General features: G+C 48.0%; 1 protein-coding gene across 1 annotated transcript in view; it reads left to right on the forward strand.

The window, feature by feature from the left end:
* Nucleotides 1-21,127, forward strand: part of col9a2 (procollagen, type IX, alpha 2) — a 173,372-nt gene that overhangs the window by 149,198 nt on the left and 3,047 nt on the right. The window contains exons 30-31 of the mRNA XM_078566890.1: nt 9,206-9,394; nt 10,175-10,252. Coding sequence (XP_078423016.1) covers nt 9,206-9,394; nt 10,175-10,252 — 267 coding nt within the window. The remainder of the gene's footprint in view (nt 1-9,205; nt 9,395-10,174; nt 10,253-21,127) is intronic.

Genomic DNA, 21,127 nt, shown 5'->3' on the forward strand with positions numbered 1-21,127 from the left:
AGTGTGTGTGTCACTTTCTGTGTGTGGGTGTCACTGTTGGTGTATGTTTTTGCCACTTTCAGTGTGTGTGTCACTGTCTCTGTGTGTGTCAGTGTTTCTGTGTCACTGTCAGTGTGTGGGTCACTGTGTTTTTGCCACTGTCAGTGAGTGTGTGTCACTGTGTTTGTGTCACTGACAGTGTGTGTGTGTCACTGTGTGTCTGTGTCACTGTGTTTCTGGTCCCTGTCAGTGTTTGTGTCACTATGTTTTTATCACTGTCAGTGTGTGTGTCGCTGTCAATGTTTCTGTGTCCCAATGCTTGTGTCACTGTCACTGTGTGTGTCACTGTCGATGTGTGTTTGTGTGTGTGTGTGTCACTATGTTTGTGTCACTATGTGTGTGTCATTGTCAGTGTATGTATCATTGTGTTTGTGTGTCACTGTCAGTGTGTGTGTTGTGTCACATGTTGTGTCACTGTGTTTGTGTTTGCGTGTGTGTGTTGTGCCACTGTCAGTATGTGTGTCACTGTCAGTGTGTGTTCGTCAATGTTTTTGTGCGTCACTGCCAGTCTGTGTGTGTTGTGTTACTGTCAGTGTGTGTGTCACTGTCAGTGTGTGTGTCACTCTGTGTGTGTGTCACTGTCTGTGTTTGTGTCACTGCCTGTGTGTGTGTTTGTCACTGTATCTGTGTGTGTGTGTGTCACTCTGTATGTGTCACTGTCAGTTTGTGTGTCACTGTCAGTGTGTGTCTCACTTTCTCGTGTGTGTGTGTGTCACTGTCAGTGTGTGTTTCACTGTCAGTCTGTTTGTGTCACTCTGTTTATGTGTCACTGTCAGTGTGTGTAGTACTGAGTTTGTTTGTCACTGTCAGTGTGTGTTTTGTGTCACTGGCAGTATGTGTGTCACTGGCAGTGTGTGTGTGTCAATGTGTTTGTGTGCCACTGCCAGTGTGTGTGTTGTGTCACTGTCAGTATGTGTGTTGTGTCACTGTCAGTGTGTGTGCCACTCCAGTGTGTGTGTGTTGTGTCACTGTCAGTGTGTGTCACTGTCAGTGTGTGTGTCACTGTCAGTGTGCGTTTTGTGTCAATGTCAGTGTGTGTGTTGTGTCACTGTCTGAGTTATAGTCATAGTCATAGAGGTCTACAGCACAGAAAAAGGCCCTTCTTCCCATCGAGTCTGCACCGGTCAAACAAGTACCTAACTATTCTAATCTCATTTTCCAGCACTAGGCCCATAGCCTTGTATGCCATGGCATCGCAAGTGCACATCCAAATACTTCTTAAATGTTACCTGCCTCTACCACCCTTTCAGGCAGTGAGTTCATGATTCCCACCACCCTCTGGGTGAAAAAATTCTTTCTCACATCCCCTCTAAACCTCATGCCCCTTACCTTAAATCTATGGCCTCTGGTTATTGATCCCTCCACCAAGGGGAAAAGTTCCTTCCTGTCTACCCTATCTATGCCCCTCATAATTTAATACACATTTAATAATGTCCCCCCTCAATCTCCTCTGCTCCAAGGAAAATAACCCCAGTCTATCCAATCTCTCCTCATAACTAAAACTCTCCAGCCCACGCAACATCCTGGTAAATCTCCTCTGCACTCTCTCTAGTGCAATCACATCCTTCCTATAATGCGGATTCCAGAACTGCATGCAATACTCTAGCTGTGACCTAACCAGCATTTTATACAGTTCCAGCATAACCTCCCTGCTCTTATATTCTATGCCTCAGCTAATAAAGGCAAGTATCCCATATACCTTCTTAACCGCCTTATCTACCTGTCTCGCTGCCTTAAGGGACTGGTGGACATGCACACCAAGGTCCCTCTGATCCTCAGTACTTCCCAGGGTCCTACCATTCATTGTGTATTCCCGTGCCTTGTTTGTACTGCCCAAGTGCACCACCTCACACTTATCTGGATTAAATTCCATTTGCCACTGATCAGCCCATCTGACCAGCCTGTCTATATCCTCCTGTAATCTAAGGCTATCCTCCTCACTATTTACCACCCCACCAATTTTCGTGTCACCCGCGAACTTACTGATCACCCCTCCTACATTCAAGTCTAAATTGTTTATATATACCACAAACAGCAAGGGAGCCAACACCGATCCCTGTGGAACCCCACCGGACACAGGCATCCACAAAAACACCCCCCAACCATCACCCTCTGCTTCCTACCACTCAGCCAATTCTGGATCTAATTTGCCAAATTGCCCTGGGTCCCATGGGCTCTTACCTTCATTATCAGTCTCCCATGCGGGACCTTATCAAAAGCCTTGCTGAAGTCTAAGTAGACTACGTCAAATGCATTGCCCTCATCCACACATCTGGTCACCTCTTCCAAAAATTCAATCAAATTGGTCAGACATGACCTCACCTTAACAAAACTATGCTGACTGTCCTTGATTAATCCCTGCTTCTCCAAGTGTAGGTTAATTCTGTCCCTCAGAATTATTTCCAATAATTTCCCCACCACTGAGGTCAGACTGACTGGCTTGTAGTTCCCTGGTTTATCCCTTCCTCCCTTCTTGAATAACGGTACCACATTGGCTGCCCTCCAGTCCTCTGGAACCTCTCCTGTATGCGTGTGTGTGTCACAGTCAGTGTGTGTGTCAATGTGTTTGTGTGCCACTGGCAGTGTGTGTATGTGTCACTGTCGGTGTGTGTATGTGTCACTGTCGGTGTGTGTATGTGTCACTGTCAGTGTGTGTGTTGTGTCACTGTCAATGCATGTGTTCTGTCACTGTCAGTGTGTCTCTGTCAGTATGCATATATCATGGTTAGCATGTGTGTGTCACTGTCAGTGTTTGTGTTGTGTCACTGTCAGTGTATGTGTGTTGCGTCACTGTCAGAGTGTGTGTGTCACTGTCAATGTGTGTGTTTTGTCCCTGTCAGTGTGTGTGCATCACTGTCAGTGTGTGTATGTGTCAATGTGTTTGTGTGTCACTGCCAATGTGTGTGTGTTGTGTCACTGTCAGTGTGTCACTGTCTGTGTGTGCTAGCCAGTGTGTGTGTTGCTGTCAGTGTGTTGTGTCACTGTTAGTGTGTTTGTTGTGTCACTGTGTGTGTGTGAGTGTGTGTGCCACTGTCAGTGCGTGTATCAATGTATTTGTGTGTCACTGTCAGCGTGTGTGTAGTGTCACTGTCAGTGTGTCTCTGTCAGCATGTGTATGTCATGGTCAGTGTTTGTGTCACTGTCAGTGTGTGTTGTGTCACTGTCAATGTGTGTGTTCTGTCACTGTCAGTGTGTTTGTGTCACTGTCAGTGTGTGTGTGTCAATGTGTTTGTGTGTCACTGGCAGTGTGTTTATGTATCACTGTCAATGCGTGTGTTGTGTCACTGTCAAGGTATATGTTCTGTCACTGTCAGTGTGTCTCTGTCAGCATGTATATGTCATGGTCAGTGTGTGTGTCACTGTCAGTGTGTTTGCATCACTGTCAGTGTGTGTGTGTGTCAATGTGTTTGTGTGTCACTGGCAGTGTGTTTATGTCTCACTGTCAATGTGTGTGTCACTGTCAGTGTGTGTGTTGTGTCACTGTCAATGTATGTGTTCTGTCACTTTCAGTGTGTCTCTGTCAGCATGTGTATGTCATGGTTAGCATGTGTGTGTCAGTGTGTGTGTTGTGTCACTGTGTGTGTATGTGTGTCACTGTCAGTGTATGTGTTGTGTCACTGTCAGTGTATGAGTGTTGTGTCACTGTCAGAGTGTGTGTGTCACTATCAATGTATGTGTTTTGTCCATGTCAGTGTGTGGGCATCACTGTCAGTGTGTGTGCCACTATCAGTGTGCGTGTGTGTCAATGTGTTTGTGTGCCACTGCCAGCATGTGTGTGTTATGTCACTGTCAGTGTGTGTGTGTGTGCTGCTGGCAGTGTGTTGTGTCACTGTCTGTGTGTGTGTGCGTCGCAATCAGTGTATGTGCCACTGGCAGTGTGTGTCTGTGTCACTGTTAGTATGTGTGTGCCACTATCAATGTGTGTGTATCAATGTATTTGTGTGCCACTGTCAGTGTGTGTGTGTGCGTGTGTGTGTGTTTTTCAAGGTCAGTGTGTGTGCCACTGTCAGTGGGTGTGTCAATGTATTTGTGTGCCACTGTCAGTGTGTGTATGTGTCACTGTCAGTATGTGTGTTGTGTCATTGTCAGTGTGTGTCACTGCCAGTGTGTGTTTGTGTCACTGTCAGTGTGTGTGTTGTGTCACTGTCAATGTGTTTGTGTGTCACTGTTAATGTGTGTGTGTGTGTCACTGTCAGTGTGTGGGTTGTATCAGTGTATATGTGTGTGTGTCACTGTCAATGTGTGTGTCACTGTCAGTGTGTGGGTTGTGTTACTGTCAGTGTGTGTGAGTCAATGTCAGTGTTTGTGTTGTGTCTCTGACAGTGTGTGTGTCACTGTCAATGTGTGTGTCACTGTCTGTGTATGTATCACTGTCAGTATGTGTGTATCACTGTCGGTGTGTGTGTCACTGTCGCTGTCGATATGTGTGGTCCAATCCTAACTCTTTGGCTTTCCTTTTGCCACAACATTTTTGCAACTACTGATTTGTTCAACCATACCCTCACCTCCAGCTCTGATGTCCCAGTCCCCAATGAAATCATTACTCTCTCTCACTCTGGCCATTCCCCCAGCATCGCCCTCATCCCCTCTCTCTTAAGTCCAATGGACACATACTTAGAAGGAATTGGCAGACAACTGTTTTAGCCATCTATTGCCTGATCTGTTGGATCAATTAAAACACTATCAGGTCCTGCTTTCATCTGCTAAAACTGTTCACTTTTCCAGGATCATCCTGGAATGCAAAGATAACTCCCAGATTCTTTTCTCTACTGCAAACTGTCTCCTTAAACCCCTGCCCCCTGTTCCCTCCACCCTCATTTCAACAACAAGTGCGAGGAGCTCCTGAACTTTGTTGTCACTAAGATTGAGACAATCCAATCAGCCCAACCTCGGCCCAACCATCTTCAGCTGCTTCATCAATGACCTTCCTTCCATCATAAGGTCAGAAGTGGGGATGTTCGCTGATGATTGCACAATGTCCAGCACCGTTCATGATTCCTCAGATACTGAAGCAGTCCATGTCCAAATGCAGCAAGACCTGGACAATATCCAGGCTTGGGCTGGCAAGTGGCAAGTAACATTTGTGCCACACAAATGCCAGGCAATGCCCATCTCCAACAAGAGAGAATCTAACCATCGCCCCTTGATGTTCAATGGCATTACCATCACTGAATCCCCCACTATCAACATCTTGGGGGGGTTACCATTGACCAGAAACTGAACTGGACTAGTCATATAAACACTGTGGCTACAAGAGCAGGTCAGAGACTAGGAATCCTGCAATGAGTAACTCACCACCTGACTCCCCGAAGCCTGTCCGCCACCTATAAGGCACAAGTCAGGAATGTGATGGAATACTCCCCACTTGCCTGGATGAGTGCAGCTCCCACAACACTCAAGAAGTTTGACACTATCCAGGACAAAGCAACCCACTTGATTGGCACCACATCCACAAACATTCACTCCCTCCACCACTGACGCACAGTAGCAGCAGTGTGTGCCATCTACAAGATGCACTGCAGGAATTTACCAAGGCTCCTTAGACAGCACCTTCCAAACCTACGACCACTACCATCTAGAAGGACAATGGCAACAGACACATGGGAACACCACCACCTGGAAGTTCCCCTCCAAGTCACTCACCATCGTGACTTGGAAATATAATTGCTGTTACTTCACTGTTGCTGGGTCAAAATCCTGGAACTCCCTCCCTAACAGCACTGTGGATGTACCTACACCACATGGACTGCAGCGGTTCAAGAAGGCAGCTCACCACCACCTTCTCAAGGGCAACAAGGGATGGGCAATAAATGGTGGCCCAGCCAGTGATGCCCACATCCTGTGAATGAATAAAAAAAGCTGTCTATGCCACTTTCCTCCCTTCTACCAGTCCACTTGGCCAGACCTTTTCTAAAGCTCCTCTGAACTCACATCTTTCTCTAGTTTCTCTCCTGAGTCCCTTCATGACCTCTTGTCCATGAGACCTGCCTCCTGCACCCTTGCTCTATTCCCATTAAAGTACTGATCGCCCAGCTTCCCCTCCTGGTCCCCATGTTAGCTGATATTTGTAAATGGGCCTCTCTCTTCAGCTGTTGTCCCCCTCTCCTTTAAATCACCTCTGTCTTAAAAAAAAACAACCCTTTACCCCACCGTCTTTGCAAACCACCGTCACATCTCCAACTTCCCTTTCCTCTCTTTGAACGTGTTGTCCTCCGCCAAATCTGTTCCCATATTTCTCGGAACTCCATGTTTGAATCCCTCCAATCAGCTTTCTGGCCCTGCCACAGTACCAAAACGACTCTTATCAAAGTCACACATGACATTCTCTGTGAATGTGACAAAAGTAAACTTTCCCCCCTCATCCTTCTCGACCTGTCTGCAGGCTTTGACACAATTGACCACACTATCCTCCTCCAATGCCTCTCCACTGTTGTCCAGCTGGGGGCAGGAGGGGAATTGATCTCACCTGGTTCCATTCTTAACTGTCTAATTGTAACCAGAGAATCACTTTCAATGGCTTTTCTTCCCACTTCCAACTGTTACCTCTGGTGTCCCCCTCAGATCTATCCTTGGTTCCCTCCTATTTCATATCTACAAACTGCCTCTTGGTAACATCATCCAAAACTACAGTGTGAATTTTCACATGGACATTGATGACAGCCAGCTCAACCTCACCAGCACCTCTCTCGACTCCTCCAATGTCTCTAAATTATCAGACTGCTTATCTGACATCCAGTACTGGAGAGGAAGAAATGCTCTCCAATTAAATATTGGGAAATCTCCATCCCGCTCCCTGGGAACAGTCTAAACCAGTCTGTTCGCCACCTTGATGTCAAATTTGACCTCTTGATGAGCTTCCAACCTCATATTTGAACCATCTCTCAGGCCACCTATTTCACCTCCGCAACATCACCCGTCTTTGCCCGTCTGAGCTATTTAGCTGCTGAAACCTTCATCATTCTTTTGTTACCTCTAGACTTGACTATTCTAACACATTCCTGACTGGTTTCTACATTCTGTCCTTTGTAAACTTGAGGTCGTCCAAAACTCCACTATCTGTGTCTTAACTTGCAGTAAGTACCTTACCCCTATCACCCCTGTGCCCGCTGACACACATTGGCTCCCAGTCAAGCAACGCTTGCTTTTAAAATTCCTGTCCTTATTTATAAATCCCTCCATGGTCTCACCCCTCCCTATCTCTGTAACCTCCTCCAGTCCCACAACCCTCCAAGATCTCCGTACTTCTCTAATTCTGACCTCTCGTGCATTCCCAATTATAATCGCTCCACCATTGGTGGCTGTGACTTCATCTGCCTCTGCCCCAAGCTCTGGAATTCCCTCTCTACATCGCTCTGTCTCTCTACCTCACTTTTCTCATTTAAGTCACTTCTTAAAACCTACCTCTTTGACCAAGCTTTTGGTCACATGACCTAATATCTCCTTATGTGGCTCGATGTCATACTTTATTTTCTAATGCTCCTGTGAGGCCCTTTGGGACATTTTATTACTGTATGTTAAAGGTGCTATATAAATATAAGTTGTTATACTTAGCAAAGGCCACATCTCAATGAATTTCAAGCTCGACATGACGCTGAGTGTTGCCATTGCCTTCGCCTCCATGGCCATTTCCTTCGTCAGAAGTCCCCTCCCTACACAGCAGACCCTGTTACCCATCTCCAGCATTCCCCCGCCACCTGGTTCCCTCCCTCTGGTCTCTCACCCTCTCGAGATCTTTTCATTGAGAACCACTGGTGTGTCATGGGCTATATCAATTTCTCTGCTCCCCTCACTCTAACCTGTCTCCCTTTGAATTTTGAGTACTCTGTTCTCTCAGGTCCAACCCTGACTTTTTTATCAAACCTCCCGACAAGGGGGGAATGCTGTTGCCTGGCAAACTGACCTCAACCCAGCAGAGGCTGAACGCCAACTTTCTGACACTTCCTCCTACCCCTCTTCCCCTGGAAAATTTAATTCACTTTGCTTCCAATTTCCTCCCTTCTCTCACCTTCACATGGTTCATCCCTAACCCTTTCCTTCCTCGACTTCTCTGTCTCCATTTCAGGCACGAGGCTATCAACAAATATCCACTATTAGCTCACTGACTCCCACAGCTACCTCGACTATACTTCCTCACACCCGCTTCCTGTAAGGACTCCATTCCATCCTCCAAGTTTCTCCTTTTCTGTCTTGTCTGACGATGCAGTCTTCCAAACCAGTACTTCCGACATGTCTTCATTTTTCCCCAGTCGAAGACCCCGGCCCCTCCCCCCTCAAGGTTGACAGGGCCCTCGATTGTGTTCATCCCACTTCCCACACTTCTGCCCTCAACCCTTCCCCTCTCTTCCAGAGTCGCCACAGGCTCAGCTTCCACTCCACCACCCTCCACATTCAAAGGATCATCCTCCATCCTTTCTGCCACCTCCAGCACAATGCCACCACCAGACACATCTTTCCCTCCCCTCCCTTCAGCATTCTAAAGGGACCATTCCCCCCACAACACTCTGGTTCTTTCCTCAATCACCCCCAACAACCCCTCTCCTCCCCACGGCACCTTTCTGTGCAAGTGCAGGGAAGGAAACACCCGCCCTTTTACCTTCTCTCTCCTCACCATCCAAGGCCCCAGACACTCCTTCCAAGAGAAACAGTGATTTACTTGTACAGCTTTCAATTTAGCCTACAATTTTGTGTATTTGCTATATACGATGAAGCCTTATCTATACTGGGGAAACCAAACGCAGATTGGGTTGCTGCTTTTCAGAACACCCTCTGTTCAACCTGCAAGTGTTAGTTAATTCCAGTTTCCTCTGATTTTAACTCCACTCCATTCCAACTCCGACCTCTCTGTCCTCAGATTCTGAGACTTCTCCAATGAAGCTCATTGTAAGTTTGAGGAATAGCACCCTGTCTTTCAACAGGGCACTTTAAAGCCTTCTGAACTTAACATTGAGTTCAACAATTTCAGGTTGTTACCACCACTGACACACTGATGCTCAGTATGGGTGTCACAATCAGTCTGTGAGTCACTGAGTATTAATGCCCCTAATATTTGATAAGTTTCCCTTTTCCAATTTTGCGTGACTGAAATTACCTGGATCGCTAAACCTTTGCCATATTCTGGCGTATCTGAATGGCTGAAACTGAATCTCTTTGTTTGTATGTGTTACAGAGCAGTTAGCAGCGGTGGCAGTCAGTGCCAAGAGAGCAGTTCTGGGCGGAGCAGGGATGACAGGACCCCCCGGACCTCCTGGAATGCCAGGCTCTCCTGGTGAACATGGAGACCACGGTATTTCTGGGCCTCGTGGCCTACCTGGTCTGCAAGGTGTTCAAGGCCAGGTCGGAAGTACTGGACCAAAAGGTAAGATGTCAAACTGCTGTTAGTTGGTAGAGACAGCTCGGCCCTGGAACAGGTTTTAAAAGTACCATGTAAACTGTCAGCGCCTGGAGATTGAATTTGAAGGCCCAGCTCACGAATGATAATCCTGTAGATCTGCATCTTGAACATCTTGTTTGTTGAGGTTCAAGTATTTGCTGTTCTGTATGTACTGGGCACTAGTCACAGAACTTCACAGTTCAAATCCAGCTCATACTGATGGGATGATGGTCTCTCATCCTCTAGCTGCGAGGGTCCTAATGTGAGTCTGGGGTCAAACCAGTTTCTCGAGAGTGTGGGCCTACTTCACAAAACTGACTATGCAGCTCTGAATTGGTCAACTCAATGTCTGAGGCCACAGAATGACTGATGTGGTAAATAGAAAAGTGACCCAGTGTCGCAGTAGTGGGAGGGGGGTATTCTTAGACTGTGGGACTGAGGGATGTTAGAGCAGAATGGGAGTTTTATTCTGTAGCTAACTGTGACAGAGTCATGTTAATGATGGGGAAGACTGGCAAGAAACAGGTTACAAATGGGCCAAGTGTGGAATCATGGCTTGAGTTCTCTGAATAGCTTTGCTGATGATGGAAGTTTATTGGAAACCCTAATCATTATTTTTAAGGTAAAGGCAATGTGACAAAAAGAGATACTGGTCAGGTCGTAAACATTCACTGATTATTATGATCAATTATGAAGTTCAATCATTGTTCATTGATTGATTATGAAGTCTTGTGACTGACGCTGGAAACTTTCCCAATCTTCAAGGCAAACAGGGGGAAAAGGGTGATCGAGGTGAGAAAGGCCGTGGACACCCAGGCCTCCCGGGCCCACCAGGCATCACAGGTAAGAGAAGGACACTCCACCACGCTCAGTGTCTCTCTGCTGCCTTTAATTTGGTGTTGTTACATGTTCGTGGCTTTGAAACTTTGTTTTAAAATCCATCTCTCAGTTGATTGTATCTGGAGCCCATGTTCAATCCCTTCTGCACTCAACCTCTGCTAAGTTTCATATTCATAGAAATACAGAGATGTCAGAATAAAGAACCAGACTATTCGGTCCATCCAGTTTATGTAGGTGTTTACCCTCCATGCAAACAAATATCCCTAATCACATTTCCCCAGCCTGTTGCCATATTCCTTCGCACATCTATCCAATCCAACTTCAATGTTGACAGTTTCTACCTCAACCACTAACTCTGGAAGTGAATTTTATATCCTCACAACTCTTTGTGTGAAGCAATTTCTCCTGATTTCTATTTGAAATATCTTATGCTTAATTTTGTATCTCTGGTCCCTCATTAGAGGTCCCTTAGCTTCTTCTTAGGCAGTCCCTCAGGATGATGTGCTTCCACTCCGGTTCGATAAGTTTGGAGATGGCTGATAATCCAATGTGTGATCTGCAGACTCTGCCACATGTGGGGCAGGTGGTTCTTGAAGGGTTGGGTAGATGGGTTGTTTGGAGGTTTGTGTGCTCCCTCCGACGCCTCAACGTCACCTCTGCATGTTCCAGACGAAGTCCCTTGATGTGCTCAGTGTCTTCTCGAATGATCCTTCTCCATTTTCGCTGGTGACAAGCCATGGACTCCAATGAGTCAGCGGGTATTTTTGATCTCTTCAAGGATGCTCGGATGTCCTCAAAGACCCCATTCACTGCTGAAAACTGGGCAAGAGGATTCACAATCAATCAGGCCTCATCATTTCATTCAGCAATATGCCGGCAGGAATTATTATTCTTCCATAGCTCCATCTGCCTTTCACTCTGGGACCTGTCCAGTTTGGAGCTGCCCTATTTGTGCTCATTATTCAATTATGGATTTATGAAATAATCACTGTATTTTTCCTTACTGATTTGGGGAGTTTTCCATTGCTACAGAGATTTTTGTAAAATTGCCTCTCATGGGAAATAGCAGAAGGCCAGGTATAGACAGGGATAACTTTTTTTTAATTCGTTCATGGGGTGTGGTCGTTGCTGGCTAGGCCAATGCTTATTGCCCATCCCTAATTGCCCTTGAATTGAGTGGCTTGCTAGGCCAGAGGGCATTTAAGAGTCAACCACATTGCTGTGGGTCTGGAGTCACATGCAGGCCAGACCAGATAAGGACGGCAAATTTCCTTCCCTAAAGGGCATTAGTTTTTCCGAAAACTGACAGTGGTTTTTTTTTCCCTATAGTCATCGTTTTAATTCCAGATTTTTATTAAATTCATCTGCCATGGTGGGATTCGAACCCAGGTCCCCAGAGCATTACCCTGGGTCTCTGGATTACCACTACACCAACTGTGCAGAAGCTGGAAGATATATGGAATTACACATCACTAACACAGAATCAAGCATGCCAGTGATTTTGCTCCACATAAACTTCTTCCCACTCTTCTTCAGCTCCCTCTATCAGCATCTCCCATGGTTTTCTCTCCCATTGGTTATCTAGCTTCCCCTTCAATGCATCAATGATTCACCTGAACTGTGATAGTGAGTTCCACATTCAAACCACTCTCTGGGTAAAGAGGTTTCTTCTGAATTCCTTATTGCATTTATCAGTGACTATATTATATTTTTGGCTCCTGGCTTTGATTTCCCCACAAGTGGAAACACCTATATAAAAAAAAACTATCAAATCCATTCATAATTTTAAAAATCTCTATCTGGTCACCCCTCAGCCTTCCCTTTTCTAGAGAAAACAGCTCCAGCCTGTTCAGCCTTTCCTGATAAGTGTATCCTCTCAGTTCTGGTGTCATCCTTGTGAATCTTTCTTGTACCTTCTCTGGTATTTCTATAATCTGAAGACCAGTACCGTTCATAATACTCCAAGTGTGATCTAACCAAGGTTTAATGTAAACTTGATATAACTTCTCTGAATTTCAATTCTCTCCCTGTAGGATAAACCCCGGTGTTTTGTTTTGCTTTTAATGGCCTTCTTCAGCTGCATTGCTACTTCTAATGATTTGTGTATCTATTCTACATTGGCTGTGAAATTATTTGGGACATTCCACACTGATGAAAGGTGCTATGTAAATGCAATTCTCTCTTTCTTTCAAATCCTGTTGAGTTTATTTTGAGGAAATTTTCAGTTTCCTCCCTGCTTTTCTTCCTCACTGTGAGAAAAGGCCAAATTTGGAGTAAGTCTCTGTTCACCTTTGGTTACGCAGGCAGTAAAGTTTATTTCTTACCTGCTGTCAATTTGGACATCCAACGGTACAAAACCTTCAGAATATTGATTTTTATCTTCAGTATCTGCCATGACTCAGTGGGTAGCCTCAGAGTCAGAAGGTTCTGGGTTCAAGTCCCACTCTAGGACTTGAGCAAAAAATTCAAGCCTACACACCAGTGCAGTACTGAGAGTGCTGCACTGTCAGAGGTGCCATCTTTCGGATGAGAAATTAAACCAAGGCCCTCCTTTTCCCTCCCAGGTGGATGATAAAGACACCATGGAACTATTTCAAAAGGAGATATCCCTGGGCCAGAATATTACAGTCGGTCGGGCAGGCGTGCACCCAACCTGAACAAGTGTAAAATGATGCGCGATAACGTCAGGCGAGTGTACCGACGGAGTGAGCGATATTTCGGTCGGTGGGCATGCGCAGGATTCGGCAGCATGCCTGCCGACAATTAAAAGACCTATTAAGGCCATTAAAGTTCCAATTAAATGTTATTTTTCACTCCCGTCCAACCTTAAGGTTGGCGGGCAGGCGTAAAGGCCAAGAGGCCTTTGCACTTTTTTAGGAAACCTCATCCACGGGCGGTATAAGGTTTCCAACAGTAAATAAAAATAAAATAAAAATGTTAACATTCCATTAAGAACATGTCCCTATCCATGTGACAGAGCCACATGAGGGGACATGCTTTTTACTATTCTATAATTCTTTATTTTTCATTTTTTATATCTTCATCTCCCTGAGGCAGCTCTGTGCCTCAGGGAGCTTTTCCTGCGCATAACTGTGTGCCTGCACGAACTTGCGCACTCGCCCTCATTCCCCCTCCCCCCCGCTCCACATAGGCAACGTTGAGCACTGCTACGCTCATTTCACGCTGGGTTGGCCTTAATTGGCCCGCCAGTGTGAAATCACGGTCTGGCCCCGCTTGTGGGCGGTGGTCGATTTCCCGACCACTCCCGCCCGCCCCCGCCGAGCCCGCCCGATGAGGGCCAAATTCTGCCCCTCATGTCCTGGCCAATATTTGTCCCTCAATCAATATCACAAAAGGAGATTATCTAGTTATTACACAATAGTTGTTTGGTAGTACAGAACTTGAGTATTGCTGAATAAAGAGGCATGCTATCAAAACTTTTCAACTTGCATTCATCAGGATACCTCACAAAAAATTACTAACAGGAAAGGGGGAACAACAATTTATACTGCATGAGAAGAGAGTGCTGATTGGTTGGCAAGTGGACTCTGATTTGGAGGCACTGCCATGGAGAATGCAGCATGGAACAGTTAGCTGCCCAGCTTTGTCCAAATTCAAACCGGGCAAGTCGACCCTGATCTGTCAAGGCATTGCCCTGGGGAATGAACCAGTGAATGACTGTTCCCCAAGGGCAGAATTTTCCATGCCCGCTGGTAGCAGGCATGATAGGTGTGAGCAGACAATATGGCGCGATCTGTTTCAGGAAGGCAGGTCGCAATGGTCTATTCAGCCCGCCAACGGTTGTCGGGGAGCTCATTGTAATACATCAGCATCTCATTAAAAGGCCATCCTGCCAGGCTCTTGCACCCCCACTGCGGGAAAGCATGTTGGCGTGTTTCATTACAGCATACAGGCGGGGGGGTGTCCGTGGCCAACAGCTGCCCCGCCTTGGAGGCGACTGTTGTCAGGGGTGGGGGGAAACTGCTGCTGTGGCATCGGATCCCGTGCACAAGACGTGCACTTGGCGGCCTTCACTTTGGGGGGACTGGAGGTGAGTGAACAGCAACATTCTGCAGAGCTCGCCAGGGTCGCCTGTTGCTTTGCAGGCTTCAGGGCGCCAGGGGGCTGCAGTGAAGAGCCGCGCTGCCACTGAGGCGATTGTTGTTGGGGTGGGGTGTCTGAGGGCAACTACTGCCCAGTCCTGGAGACGATTGTTGTCAGGGGGGTGTATGGGGGCAACTGCTGCCGTGGCATTGGATCCGGTGCACAAGAAAGAGAGGTGGGGGGCAGGGAAGTGGTCACGTAGTAGGGGCACCTGTATAAACTGACCATCCCTCTGCAACTGAGACAGTTCAGGTGCAGCCACAGTGATATGTTTGGGGTCGGGCTCCTAGACTGCCCGCCCTGCAGCTACGCGGAGGCACCAAAGTGCCACCAAGCACTCCAAACCTTACCACCCCACATCTTCCCCCTCTGGCACAGACTGTGAGTCCGCCACCACTTTATTGGACTATGGAGCAGTTGGACTGCACACATTGTACAATCTCCTCGCCAACACTAGCCATGTAGCAGTCACTGCTGGAGGTGCTCACAGCCCCTTGCAATCTCAGCATCCCAGCTTGGACCTGCCTCCCCAATGTTGCAGGTTGACAGGGCAGCCATGCAGCGCTCTCATCTCTGGCCATCTGAGGGGTGGCCAGCACTCTCTGGGAAGCATTAAGGGGTTGTCCCACAGGGCCAGCCTGATGGCCTACAGAGACCATAGAAGACGGAGGAGAGAGTGACTGAGGCACCTGGCCACACAAAGGCAGGGGCAGTAACCTCAGCAAGAAGGGGCAGCAGGGGCTCCCTCACATGCTGCCCAGGAGCGACAGTGAGCCGTGGCTGGTCGGTGCTTAGCAACAGCTAGGGTAAGACCATAAGACATAGGAGCAGAAATTAGGCCATTCGGCCCATCGAGTCTGCTCCGCCATTCAATCATGGCTGATAAGTTTCTCAACCCCATTCTCCGCCTTCTCCCCATAACCTTTGATCCCCTTACGAATCAAGAACCTATCTATCTCGGTCTTAAATACACTCAATGACCTGGCCTCCACAGCCTTCTGTAGCAATGCATTCCATAGATTCACCACTCTCTGGCTAAAGAAGTTTCTCCTCATCTCTGTTCTAAAAGGTCTTCCCTTTACTCTGAGGCTGTGCCCTCGGGTCCTAGTCTCTCCTACTAATGGAAACATCTTCCCCACTTCCACTCTATCCAGGCCTTTCAGTATTTTGTAAGTTTCAAGCAGATCCCCCCTCATCCTTCTAAACTCCATCGAGTATAGACCCAGAGTCCTCAAACGTTCCTCATATGTTAAGCCTTTCATTCCTGGGATCGTTCTGATGAACCTCCTCTGGACCCTCTCCAGGGCCAGCACATCCTTCCTGAGATACGGGGCCCAAAATTGCTCACAATATTCTAAATGTGGTCTGACCAGAGTCTTATAAAGCCTCAGCAGCACATCCCTGCTTTTATATTCTAGTCCTCTCGAAATAAATGCCAACATTGCATTTGCCTTCCTAACTACCAACTCAACCTGCAAGTTAACCTTAAGAGAATCCTGGACTAGGACTCCCAAGTCCCTTTGCACTCCAGATTTCTGAATTCTCTCCCCATTTAGAAAATAGTCTATGCCTCTATTCTTCCTACCAAAATGCATGACCTCACACTTCCCCACGTTGTATTCCATTTGCCACTTCTTTGCCCATTCTCCTAACCTGTCCAAATCCTTCTGCAGCCTCCCCGCCTCCTCAATACCACCTGTCCCTCCACCTATCTTTGTATCAACAGCTAACTTCGCCAGGATGCCCTCAGTTCCTTCATCTAGATCATTAATGTATAAAGTGAAAAGTTGTGGTCCCAACTCTGACCCCTGCGGAACTCCACTAGTCACCGGCCGCCATCCTGAGAAGGACCCCCTTATCCCCACTCTCTGCCTCCTGCCAGACAGCCAATCTTCTATCCATGCTAGTACCTTGCCTCTAACACCATGGGCTCTTATCTTACTGAGCAGCCTCCTGTGCGGCACCTTGTCAAAGGCCTTCTGGAAGTCCAAGTAGATAACATCCATTGGCTCTCCTTTGTCTAACCTACTCGTTGCCTCCTCAAAGAATTCTAACAGATTTGTCAGGCATGACCTCCCCTTGATGAAACCATGCTGACTTTGCCCTATTTTACCACGCACTTCCAAGTATTCTGAAATCTCATCCTTAATAATGGACTCTAAAATCTTACCAACGACCAAGGTCAGGCTAATCAGCCTGTAATTTCCCGTCTTTTGCCTCACTGCCTTCTTAAACAGGGGGGTTACGTTAGCGATTTTCCAGTCCTCTGGGACCCTCCCTGACTCCAGTGATTCCTGAAAGATCACCACTAACGCCTCCACTATCTCTTCAGCTATTTCCTTCAGAACTCTGGGGTGTAATCCATCTGGTCCAGGTGATTTATCCACCTTCAGACCTTTCAGTTTGCCTAGCACCTTCTCCTTGGTAATGGCCACCATACCCACCTCTGCCCCCCGACTCTCTTGAACTTTGGGGATGTCACTCGTGTCTTCCACCGTGAAGACTGACGCAAAGTACCTATTCAGTTCCTCCGCCATTTCTTTGTTCCCCACTACTACTTCTCCAGCGTCATTTTCCAGCGGCCCAATCTCCACTTTTGCCTTTCTCTTACCCTTTATATATCTAAAAAAACTCTTGCAATCTTCTTTTATATTACTGGCTAGTTTACCCTCATATTTAATCTTCTCCCTCCTTATTTCTTTTTTAGTTGTCCTCTGTTGGTCTTTGTAGGCTTTCCAATCACCTGGTTTCCCACTGCTCTTCGCCGCATTGTATGCTTTCTCTTTAGCTTTTATGCTGTCCCAGACTTCCCTTGTCAGCCATGGTTGCCTCGTCCTCCCTTTTGTATGCTTCTTTTTCCTAGGGATGAATTTTTGCTGTGTCTCCCAAATTACTCCCAGAAACTCCTGCCATTGCTGTTATACTAAAACAAAAACAGAATTACCTGGAAAAACTCAGCAGGTCTGGCAGCATCGGTGGAGAAGAAATCAGTTAACGTTTCGAGTTTCTTAGACTCGAAACGTTAACTGATTTCTTCTCCACCGATGCTGCCAGACCTGCTGAGTTTTTCCAGGTAATTCTGTTTTTGTTTTGGATTTCCAGCATCCGCAGTAGCTTTTAGCTTTTTGTTTTTATTGCTGTTATACTGTCTTTCCTGCTAGGCTCATCTCCCAGTCAATTCTGGCCAGCTCCTCCCTCATGCCTCTGTAGTTGCCTTTATTCAACAGTCATAGCGTTACATCTGATTCCAGCTTTTTCACTCAAATTGCAGGGTAAATTCTATCATATTATAGTCACTTCCTCCTAAGGGTTCCTTCACCTTAAACTCCCTTATCAAATCTGCCTCATTACACATCACTAAATCTAGAATTGCCTGTTCCCTAATGGGCTCCACCACAAGCTGCTCCAAAAAGCCATCTCGTAGACATTCTACAAATTCCTTTTCTTGGGATCCACTACCAACCTGATTTTCCCAGTCTACCTCCATATTGAAACCCCCCATGATCACTGTAACAGGGTTATTCCTGCAGATGACCAAGAACCAGTGTTGCCAATGACTATGCATGTCTAGGGACCTGGTGGCTCACATCTGCCACTTACTGCAGGACTTGGCACCAAGGGGATATGGAGGTCATCTACTGCCAGTGGCTGTGAAAGTGACCACAGCGCTCAATTTCTATGCTGGTGACTCCTTTCAGGGCTCCACAGGTGACCTGTGTGGGATCTCACAATCCGCCACCCACAAATGCATCCATGAGGTCACGGATGCCACCTTCTCGAGGGCACACAACTTTGTGCATTTCGCCCGGGACCGGGACAGCCAGGATACAAGGTCCATTGGATTCTCCCGGATCTTGGGATTCCCACAGGTGCAGGGTGCGATTGATTGCACTCATGTGGCGCTCAGATTGCCATCGCAACACACGGTGAACTACATCAACCACAAGGGCTTCCATTCGTTGAATGTGCAGCTGGTGTGCGACCACCAGAAACGCATCCTGCAGGTGTGCACACGGTTTCCAGGGAGTGTCCACGGCGCCCACATCCTGAGTAACTTTAGATTCCTGCAGTCTTCCAGGGTCCACAGAGGCTGTAGAGATGACTCCTTGGAGACAAGGGCTACCCGCAGAGGCCGTGGCTGATGACACTCATGCAGTGGCCTCAGACTGCAGCAGAGCGATGTTATAATGAGGCTAATGCTGCAACTCGCACCTTGGTGGAGCAGACCATCGGGATCCTGAAGATGGGGTTCCGGTGCCTGGACCGGTCTGGTGGAGCCCTGCAATATAGTCCACAGAGGGTGTCACATATTGTCGTCGTCTGCTACACCCTTTACAACCTGGCACTCCAACGGGTAGATGAGCTGGCTGAGAAGGAGATGAAGGAGCTGCACATCTCTTCCAATGAGGAGGACGCTGATGGGGATGAGGGTGAGGAGGTCCTCGGAGACGATGATGATGGGGATGAGGCCCTCACACTGGCGAGACAAGGCAGGCGTTCTTGGGAGGCCCTCATAGCTGCTAGATTTGTGGAGGATGATAACCCCATAGATCCTCACATTGCATTTGTAAACAATTGACTCCAGTCTGGCTTATGGCAGTGTGAATATCCTCTATGAGAATGCTCTTGTCATGGAGATGCAGTGGAGGCCCTAACAGTCACTCGATTGCAGGAGGATGATAACAACATGCAGTGAGGACACTCCATAGACCTTCACATAGATTCTGAGAATGTCTGACTCCTGTCTGGCTGAGGGCAGCTTGCTTACGTTCCATGATCAGGGCCATCTCAGAGACGCAGCCATGAAACTTTATAAGCATCTGATGCTGTGTCTGCTTTCAGCACCTGAGCCCTTCAGGAGCTGGAGCACAGCATCAGTGGTCACAGATGCTGAAGAGATGGGAGCCAGCCCCTCCTTAAAGGTGCTCAGAGCCCACCCAAAGAATGAGAGAACTCTGTGGTGCCTGCCCACTACATTCTGGCTGCAATAACAAGCACTGCCGAAGTGCAGGCACGAGTAATGATTCCAGGGAGTGTGAGGCTGGACCATCACTTTGGTCTGAAGGCTGTACAGAGCACAGGGAAGAGGCCCTGGACTGAGACACCTGCCTTTATCTTGTGCAGAAAGGTTTCACATCTGAGTGACAAGAACACTGCTCATCAGAACAAGGAGCCATAGGCAGAGAGACATTCTTGGGAGTTTATTGACAATAGTGAACAGTATGTACAAGTGATTAACACCCATGCCCAGGCTGTGCAACTAATTCTCCTTAACTGTCCTAACCCTGCCGCTACGTCTTGGTGCTCCCTGGACATTCACAGCGGAGGTGGAGGCAGCCTGCTGACTGTGACGCCCTGTCTGTGATAACTTTGGCAGGTGTCCTCTGGAGGGCTGAGACTTGGAGGGCCCTGGCCTGCTTTCGGGGTCCTGCTGTGTGACAGGGTCATCCTCCTTGGCCTGTGGAACTGGAGCTGCGGAGGTCACAGGAAGAGGGGAGTCGGATGGGCCGGACACCCTCGGAGTGACCTGGGTAGATGGGCCTGGAGTGTGCACCTGCTGATCCTTCTCTCTATGGGTGCCCAAGGGCCCCAGGCAGACTCCTTGAGGAGAAGGGGAAGCTGGAGTGAGATCGAGCTGCCCCGCACCCCTCTCGTGTACACACTGTTGGAGGCCAACTATGGCATCAGCGATGGAGTTAAGCCCGTGCAGCAGTGCAGGAGCGATGTCCCGGACCAAGGCCTCCATGACAGTCGCCATCCTACCAGCATTGACCTCGGTGCGTTGCAATGCCGGCGCTATCACCTCATCCTGAAGGCAGACGGACTCCTCCATTGTGCCTTGCAATCTGAGGGCTGCAGCGGACATCCCTTCCTGATATTCCCCAGCTTGCCTTTACAGCTCCAGCAACTGTGACATGACTGAGTCCAGAGGCTCATCACCTGACTCGGACTCAGCAACATTCTGGCCTCCAGCAGTCCTCTAAGTGGCAGAAGCCTGGGAAGTCCCTGCCTCCGCCTGCTGTGGGTCAGACTCTAAAGCTAGGTCCCACCGAGGTGTGTCTCTCTACGCTGGTGGAGGGTGTGGGTGAGGGCTGTGACAGGACTTCAGGGAGAGTGCCTTCAGATTCCTCTTCAGAGGTTTCTTCGGGCTTGATTGGAGGCCCTAGGTCAGGGACTCTGTCAGCTGTCTGATTATCTGGTGGATGTTGCACTGCTGGATCCTCACTTGGTAGAGCAGCGCCGACCTCATCATCAGCACAGGAAGTGTCCAGATCCTCGCCGACCAGCTGGATGGCTCTGTTTTCAAAGTCCGAGAGGATCTTGATTTCGGGTATTCGGACACTGGTCTGCGACCTTTCTCTCCTGTTGTGTGCCAGCTTGTCCTTCACAAATATAGATGGGGAAAGTGTAACAGGATACCTGCCAGGCCAGATGATAAGTATGCCTGTCCTGTGTGTGTGGCGAGCGGTCCTATGGACGGGATGAGGACAATGACGAATTGTGTGTGAGAGTGAATGGTGATGTCCCTTGCACTGGCAGTGAGTGAGGGCCCTATGGATGTGTGATGGGCTTGCGAGTGTGAGAGTTAGGAGTGATGAGGAGAGTGAGTTACCTTGGCAGAATGGAGGAGATCATTCATCCTTTTGTGGCACGGGGTGGCTGTCCTCTTCTGAAGGGTGTTGGCACTGAGCACCACTGCCACCACCTCCCAAGCCAAGTTGCTCACGCCGCTGCCCATCCTGCAGCCAGAGTGGGGGTACAGGACATTCCGAT

This window comes from Cetorhinus maximus, chromosome 21 (assembly GCF_964194155.1).
Source record: "Cetorhinus maximus chromosome 21, sCetMax3.hap1.1, whole genome shotgun sequence".
Lineage (NCBI taxonomy): Eukaryota > Metazoa > Chordata > Chondrichthyes > Lamniformes > Cetorhinidae > Cetorhinus > Cetorhinus maximus.